This window comes from Mycetomoellerius zeteki, unplaced genomic scaffold (assembly GCF_001594055.1).
Source record: "Mycetomoellerius zeteki isolate Tzet28-1 unplaced genomic scaffold, Tzet1.0 scaffold89, whole genome shotgun sequence".
NCBI lineage: Eukaryota > Metazoa > Arthropoda > Insecta > Hymenoptera > Formicidae > Mycetomoellerius > Mycetomoellerius zeteki.
Window position 1 is genome coordinate 38,693 of NW_017257924.1, and position 9,382 is coordinate 48,074.

A 9,382-nucleotide genomic window follows, 5' to 3' on the forward strand; every position below is an offset into this window, starting at 1 on the left:
TTACAAACCCTGTTATTTAACCTCAACAACTTACGTTAATGCAATCGCGAGTACAATGCTGTATATAGAAAAAATTGGTACAAAATACGATAGATGGCTCTAAGTAATTCGGACCAGCGTGGACTAAATATAACCCCATCAATTTTTAAGTCCCTTTCGGTTGGTAAACGGTTGATAACTAGACCTACTTTGGGTCACGATATAGGTCAGGTCGCTATCAGGTCGCTGGGTGTAAACGTAGCCATAGTCTGTGTGTGATTAACGACACGATTAAACCTTACGTCTGCTTACAACTAAATTTGACGTAAAGACGAAATAACCTGAATTTTTGGAAGTTTTAAAAAAGTAAGGGAAAGAATCGAAGTCCTTGAGTGTACTTAGAGAAACATATGATCCTCACCCCTTATTACACAGGATTTCCATCACTTATTGACGCCATTTTGAGGGGTATGTGGCCACTCTACTTTCTAGGGAGAGTCTCTCTAACCCGAGGAGACTCCCACCTTACCTCTCCCCTACTTAGGGACGCACTTAGAACATATACTATTGGAAGAGGAATTGCCTATGCTGGCCCGTATATTGAGGTGAAGCCAACATCTGTGCGAGAAAGAAAGGTAGAGAGGTCTTAATATTCGCAATGCGCATGCGCAACACCACGCAGCACCGTCATCTTATACATCTGTGTAATGTATAATGTACGAATGTGTAAAAAATACAAAATCAACTAAATCAATTCACACAGACGACGGTGCTGCGCATACGCATTGCGAATATTAGGACCTCTCTACCTTTCTCTCTTGTACTCTTCTTTGTTATATTATTTAAAAAGAAAGATTTATATCTATCTGCAAATTACGTGTATAACGAATGCTGAGCGAAGACTGATATGGTAAACAAAGCAGTAATTGTGTCTAATAGTAGGTGTTCGATCTTGCAAGAGATAGCGTTGCAATATGTTAGATAGAATGCGTAGAGTGAGACAGAACGATAACGTCAGATATGAATTAAAGTCGTCACTATTATTGACTTTTATTTGAAATTATAATAAAAAAATCTGTACTATCGACATCGATCAAGTTCGGCCGTCTCTAGCATCCCCTTAAAATTTCTCTATTTAAAAAACTATAAGTTATCTTAAATTTAATAAATAAATTAATCACAGAGATGTATTAACATCTTAAGATGTTAAAATAGTCTTCAAATTAGAATAAATTATGAATACTATCTAAAGACTCAAGATTAAATAAACGAAAATTATGTCATAAATAAGTACAAAAAGTAACTGCAAAATTCGTTATTGTTACAAAAAATAGTAACGCAGTTATCAGTAAGTTATCAAAAACATAACTTGTAACTGTAACTTCGTTACAAGTAACGAATTACTTCCATTTCTTAGTAATTATACTGGTAATTAATTACGAGCAGGTCATTATTATTAAGCTTTTAATATATCTTTTTTGCAAGCAAGAAGAAGAAACACAATATTGCTATTCAGTGCTGATCAAGACACAAAATTTAGCTTCACCTTCCTCTATAGTGGCTGATGGCTCACTGCTTGTTCCAGTGATGATCGGTGCAATCATGTTATAATCGTCTTCCAAATTGATGAATGGCGCAGTATTCCAACGTGGTGGGATATTAGTGACCGACCTTTGTGTTGCTACCGGTCTCGTTACCGAGACAGGAGACGAAAATAGAGACAAGTTAGTTGGCGAAATTACTCCAGACATCGAGCTAATGGTCGGATACGTGAAGATTTGCTGTAAAAAAAGAGATTACAATAATATGAACGCGATAGAATGCATACTGTGGACGCGTTCCGTTTCACGTAAGGATATGCATGATGTATAATTTTATCTTTCTTTAATATTCGGTGAACAAGGATAAAATGATATATCATGCGCATCATGCATGAAAAGGAACTCACTATGTGATCAAAAAATATCGGGATTAGCTCATTTAAGCTGGATATTTGGAACATATCAAAGAAACATTTCTTTTTTAAATTGGTAGGACTGTTTCTAACCTATGCTTAAAATTTCACGTCATTATCCACATAACACGTAATATTACAGTAATATTTTAGCAATATTATTTTTCTATATTACAATATCCGCAAAAATGAATCACATAAATATTACTGTGATATATCACAGTCATACTACTGTAATATTATGTAATATTTCCATGATATTTGTACAATGTTCATTGCGAATAATTAAATCATATTGATAAATTTAAAAGTTATTGAATTAATATTTTCAATGTTATTTTATGAATTGTTTGATGGTATTAATTAGAAAATAATACTGATTTTCAATGCAATAATCCACATAGCACGTAATATTACAGTAATATCGCAATAATATTGTAATATATTACATATTACAATATAATATGTCACAGAAATATTACTGATATATTACACATTGATAACCAACATTGAAATACAGAAAAATTGTAGCAATATAACGTCTCAAATAGCAGAGTGATATTATAATTAATGACACTTTTATGATATTTTATTGATGTTAGAAATGTCCTTAAGACATTATTAAGATATCACAAAATTTGGTCTTCAAGTTGTATTAAAAAAACATTTCCATTGTATAGAATACATATATTTGTTAACAAGTTTCTTTCCTTTTCGCAAAATGTTTAATTTATTAAATAATATTGATTAAAAAATGCAATCCCCTAACATATAATTTAAACGTTTCAGAATCATCCGAGTTCACTCGAACTCGCGCGTAACGTCACGAGGTTGTTGCCAAAAGTTCATTGTATTCTTCCCTTATACTCACTTTATTTTTAACAGTGTAATTAATAAAACAAATGAGAAAACCGAAAGGTTATCGGTAATGTTTTGTGCCTATGTACAAAAACACAACAAAAAGTGCACCGCATAAAGTATTTATGACAATGTCATATAGCAAAAGCCAGCGTAAGTTATATGATTCCGTCAAACTCAATGACCTGATGAACCAACACACTCAAATTATTTTTGTTAGGAGGATCATTTTGACGTAAGTAATAAAAATATTTAACTATATACAGGGTGTTCCATGGGAATGTGTTGAAACTAATCAGCTGTTATTTTCGAAGGTTCAATTATTGAAAAAACAAAAATTGCGCTGAAAAGAGGAAAGTCTACAATTTTTAATGAGTATAAATAAAATTTAACAAAATGTTTGTGTGTCAATTAATTTTATTAATGAAAAATATGCTCATAATCCCAAGGAGTAATTTTTTCGGAGGGTGCTCCATCTGAATTTGTACAAAACACGATTTTTTTACGAAAGCTCGTAAAAACTTTTTCTAACATATCATTTTTAATATTGCTAATAACTTTTTAAATAGCTGCTACTAAATCTGAAGCTATTTTTCGATCTTATCTGCGATTTTACATATAATTTTAGCGCTTACTTGATTTTAGCATAATTTTTCATCAATAAAATTAATTGATACACAAACATTTTGTTAAACTTTATTTGTACTCATTAAAAATTGCAGACTTTCCTCTTTTCAGCGCAATTTTTGTTTTTTCAATAACTGAATACCTTTGAAAATAACAGCTGATTAGTTTCAACACATTCCCATGGGATACCCTGTATATTAGTCCCATTATTATCGAAATATTTTTCTAAAATTATACAAGCCGACATGAATTTTGACCCAAAAACGGCGGTATGTAATCCCGGAGGTTTTTGACATGTTAAAACCAAATCCGTAGCCCAAATTGCTCCATCACATCAGGTTTAAGAAATATTTTAACTAAAAAATTCCCGAAATAGTGTTTTTGGCACTTTAAGATTAGAATATCTCAAAAACCTAACGTGAAAGAGTAATTTGGCCTACGGATTTGATTTTAGCACATCAAAAACATTCGGAATTATATACAGCTTTGTGAAATTGACCGTTTCTAGGTCAATAAAAAGAATTTTTTTATAGGTCTGTATTATGATTGATGATAATAATAATAATAATAATATTAATATCCATAAATGAGTTTGATAAAACGGGGAATACACTCCACTGATGACTATAAAAATGATTTCTATAAAAATTTCTATAAAAATGAGTATTTTTTTTATATAAATGATACTGTTTTTCAGTTAAAAAACGATAAGGAAAATTATATGCGCTTCTGTTTAATAAGTGGGCCAATAAAAATAAAACCTGATTTTGCGCCACACAAATTTGCTTGTCAATCTGATAGAAAACGAACAGGAAATTATCTCCTTCGCTTTGCTTCTGAAAAACAAAGACTTATAATAATCGTTCAACATTATTGTTGATAAATTATTTTCCATTTACTTCGAAAAAATAATGAATCGTAATAATGAGACGTTAAAGCAAATATTCATGAGTCATGGACTTACATTGCAGTCTTTGTATTCCTAACCTTAGCAGCCTTAAAATTATCATTTTATAAACATATCAATTTTCGATAGATTTGTTGAGTCAGCTTTCACAAAACCCGATTCTAAAATATTTGCCTTTTTTATACATTTTCTTCGAAAATTTCGTTAAAAAAAACTGTGGAACTGCCAATGCGTGTAATAGCAGACAAAACACGCGAAGACGTAACAGCCCTGTGACATTATACAAACGAATCACCAATAGTATAGTGTTTTCTTCCGTTTGAATTTTCACGAAATTTTAAACTTGATTAATAAATAAATATAAATAAATTAAACAATTTCATTATTACGGATGCAGTTCATAACGCTTATATTTCGATAAATCAATTGAATTCAGCCATTACGAAATTTACTTGAAGACCGAATTATATGTACACATTAGGGTGATCGTTATTTTAACAATTTTTGAAATTTAATCGGGACACCTCCTAAAATAGTTCAATATCTCGAAAAAATAACATCATATTTTTTTTAGATTTTTTGATTTTAAACAATTTTAACCCGTGCCACACCGGATAAGTGGAAAAACATTTTTGTGAACAAAATTCGGCTGACGCTCTAATTCTTAACCAATTTTACAGTTTTTTTTTTATTTGCTCGAAATTGAATAATCTATAAGCCCTATTCTGCCTAAGACCTCATGTCTACGAGCGTCGCACGCTCTTAAACGTCGAACGACATTTGCAACAGTTAGTTAGTTGTTTATTCACATTTGTAGTCTTAAGACACTTCGTCTATTTTAAATGCCTTTGACACTATGTATGTTTCCCTAAATACTGATTATTACGAAAAAAAAATTTTTTTTTTATAAAAAGAAATAAGAAAATCTTTACAATGACCACAACCTTGATATGCTGTAGAGGCTTGGGTCTATAGGCAACAAATACCCAAACAGAACAACAAATCATGATAACGTCAAAATGACATTAAAATGAATTGAAAATGATTGAAAAATGACTTTTAATGATCATTTTGGAGTCATTTTGATATCAATGACTTGTTGTTCTGCTTGGGTATCTATTTGTGCGTCTAACTTTTTGATGGATAACTCATATATTAAGAATAATAAAAGTATTTTTTTATTATGAGCTATGTTCATTTTCACCTTGGGAACGATAGGTATTCTAGAGTGATGTTAATATAATGACAGAGCAGTATAATGAACGAGAGAGAATATTGTATTAATTTACTTATTAGTTATGGAAAGAGTTTAAGTATCATAGTGGTATATCTTCTTCTTCTTCTTTCGCAGCATTACAGTTCACGATGAACCAAAGCTTACCTCTCATGAGGTTTTCATAACAATGGATTTTTTTCAGGAATTAGATTATTAACCTAATGCCCAACCCTCAGCCTGGGGAATCCATACATACATATATCCATTGATATATGGGACTTAGGCCCGGTTTTTCATTACCTGGTTAACTTGTAGTTAGGCTTAACCTGATGTTTTATCCAATGGACTTCATCTGTGATGATGTCATGAATGAAGCCCATTGGGTGAAACATCAGGTTAATCACAAGTTAATCAGATAATGAAAAACCGGGCCTTACAATTTAACGCCAGATTCGATCGGCGCTGGTGATAAAAAATCTTTTAATCACCAGATGGAGCCATTTTCAAGATTCGATCGGCGCTGATGATAAAAAATCTTTTAATCACCAGGTGGAGCCATTTTCGGCTTCTCAAATTAAACGCGAAAAATCACGTATGTGGGCGCAAAGATTAAACTCGGATCTACAGATCGCGAGTCAATCGCATCGAGCAGCATGCCACTCGACGTCTCAATGGTATATCTAGACTAATAATTAATTGGGACTTTATGGATCGAGTTTTTCTTCACATAGTGATTATTTCTGACATTTCTAAGGCTCATACAATACAAAAAAAAAGATTGTTTAATGGAAATCGGTTTGGGACCAAAAATAGCCTTATTGATTATCTTCCTTTATGTTTAGATTTTGATATATTATTGTAAAATGTATCATTACAGCGCCACATAAGGCTTAAAATTATGTTATAATGACGTGAAATAATATCTTCATACTTTAAGACTTCGTCCTTAAAAGGGACTTACATATAATTATCTCTTTTCAACCTCTTAACATCATTAGTACAAACATGCCGAGTATTTGATATCAAAATAACATGTGTTTGCTATCTGAGAAAATGCAAGAAAATGTTATACGGTAAAAATAAAATTCTTGACAAGATGAGAAAAGAATTGTAGAAGAAACTAACCTGACCAGGTTGCGAATGAAAATGAGCAAATGTATATTCCCTGCTGGAAGTGTGCGGTGTAACGAGAATTCTGGTGGGGCTCTTTCGTCCGACGGGTTCGACAGAATTCTGGCAAGCAGAACCGACAAGTCCAACTGCCGCTGCGGTAGTCATCTGTTCCTGATTAGGCCCTAGCTCAGCTGGATCCGTAGGTGACGATGTTGGTGGTGAGTTAGCAGTTGTCACTGCTAACTCACCTGTCGATCTTATTATTGCTACTGGTCTGGCCATAGGAGCAGGTGGCGGCGGCGGTAACATCGAACTTGGATAATATTGTGGGAACTTTTGGATACCGGTGCGTGATCCAGTTAGTTGCGTCTGAAAGTAATCGATTACATATAGCATCTTATTCCTTTTAACATCACTCTTAATTAAGATGGTTCTTTAGTAAATCGAGTTACGATAGAAATGTCTAATTTTTTCATATAATGAAGTTGAAGTGTCATTTTGAAGTGTCAGTTTTTCATATACCGAAATTGACGTGTGCAAAATTCTACGGTAGATTAACAATGAAATAAAAGAGAAAAAAAATGATGAAAATGTAACCTTTCACGTATAACTTAGTGACAGATAAGGCTCGCAGATGCTTCTCTAACTAATTGCACATAAATCATACCATAGATTTTTCTTAAAAACGAAATGATAATAGTTTTAAAAATTACGATTTTAAAGGTCACAAAAAAGTAATAGGTCAACGACCATTCTGGAAAGATATTTACGTGTATAAATACTTGCATATAAATTTAACCTCGAAAAGTAAACATAATTTCATCTTGTTTTCATTCGATGAAGATGCAGCTATTGATTTATTATCGTATGTCTCATCTTATTTCATTAAGACACGTAGTTATACACGTAGTTTTAATATTTTATCCAAATTATGCTTTATAATTTGTAATTTTGGATGGGTTCTAATGAGGCACCCCAAATTTTTGATACTTTACCAAAGAATCACCTTAAGTATTATTCTCTAACAATATATTCTTTAGGTTAAAGATAATATATTTTTAACAGAGGTGTCAATTGCCGATACTTTTTTAATAAGTTGGAAAAAGACTTTTTAATTGAGAAAAAGCTTGCCAAAAATTAAAAGTGATCTAAATATTTACTGAAGCAAGTATATTACTAGAGAGAAACCTGAGAATGGACATCCCGGCCTTTTTCGTGTACCAACGGTTCTTTTCCGTACTATTACGTGGGTTAGACAAGGACGAACAATCATAATTGATTATCACCTGAACTGCTCTTATGTACCGTTTTCGGTCAATTTCTTTGGTTTTATAGCCAGAACTATCGATGTATTAAGTTTTAACGATAGAACCCTTTGGATTTTTGTACTTTACATCTCATACGTTCGAAATCCAGAGATGCTAGATGGTAAGACGGGAAGTTAGCATCTCATTTTGTAAAACGTTTCTGGACGTAATTCGATAGAACTATCGATAAATCCGATATAGAACTGTAGAACTATTGTGGATGCGAGCAGAACTTAGGTCATTTTATGCGATGCTGATATATGATATGCTAGCTTCAGAGACAGACGTCTCTCTACAACATATTTAAAGGACATTGAAATCGGTGAAGTGTCACCTAAAATTTACTCTTTTATTTTGACAAATACTATTTTGAGAAAAATACATAAATCGATTATCTACATGAGTTTTAGATAGTTTAACCTTTAGACTGCAGGGAAAGTCACTTTTGTGGCTTCTGAATGTGGGTTAAAATATCACTGTATTTAGTGGTATTTTAAATGCTAATTGTATTAAACGTATATGTTACCCAAAATATGTAAAAAAATATAAATATTGAAAAATATACAAAAAAATATAAAAAATAAATTTAAAAACCAAATAAAAAAGAAAAGTCAAAAAGGAGCTACAAACTTTCTACGTCGTTAGCTCTGGGTAAGGCTAAAGGAATTCGCTTTATATCAATTGTCAATTGAACGTTTCCGATTAATTTTATTCTAATGAATCGTCAATTTAGCGAACTTCGATTAATTTGGCTTAAATCAATCATTAATCGGATTATGTTTGTGGAGAGAAGATAGAAATAAGTATTAGGGCATATTAACGAAAATATGTAGAAAAAATGGGGGTACGCGCGAGACTTGCTGAATGTAGCCAATAATAAGCAATTTATTTAGCGTGCTAAATAAATTGCTTATTATTGTTTATACATGCTGCTTGCAAAATGCATACGTTCCAATATATCGGTTATTGTGAAGAAGACAGGGTTCCCACAGAAAATGAATTTTGAAATTCCCTAACTTTTCCAGGTTTTCCAGATGATAATAAAGAATTTTCCCTGACGAATATAAAATATGACCTCGAATATCGGACCTAATGTAAACCAGATTTATTGAGGTTTTTAAAAAAAGGGAACATTACAAAGTCAAGAACAATATAAATAATGAATAAATAATGGAGAAAACATAATAATGTCATGTATGTAGAAGATAAAAACTATTATACATAAAAGAAAGCATCAAGTTATTTTAATAGAATAGCCTTTCAAAATGATCGAACATGTATTACGCGGTTTTTTTTTATAATTTCGAACCATTTCAGAAACATGAAGGGTGGGGACAGACTTTATATAGGCGTCCTGTATTACCTGAGATAATTGCTGAGTATTTTCAGCTTCTTGGCATACGAAAGTCACAAAGTCCGAA

At 32.0% G+C, this 9,382-nt stretch overlaps 1 protein-coding gene across 3 annotated transcripts in view; it reads right to left on the reverse strand.

Annotated features, from left to right (window-relative positions):
- Positions 1 to 9,382, reverse strand: part of NfI (Nuclear factor I) — an 88,384-nt gene that overhangs the window by 4,530 nt on the left and 74,472 nt on the right. For all 3 annotated transcript variants that reach the window (XM_018459941.1, XM_018459942.1, XM_018459943.1), the window contains 3 exons: positions 9,325 to 9,382; positions 6,667 to 7,023; positions 1,526 to 1,760 (listed from right to left, as the gene is read on the reverse strand). The exon at positions 9,325 to 9,382 is cut by the window's right edge and continues 130 nt beyond it. In XM_018459941.1, coding sequence (XP_018315443.1) covers positions 1,526 to 1,760; positions 6,667 to 7,023; positions 9,325 to 9,382 — 650 coding nt within the window. The remainder of the gene's footprint in view (positions 1 to 1,525; positions 1,761 to 6,666; positions 7,024 to 9,324) is intronic.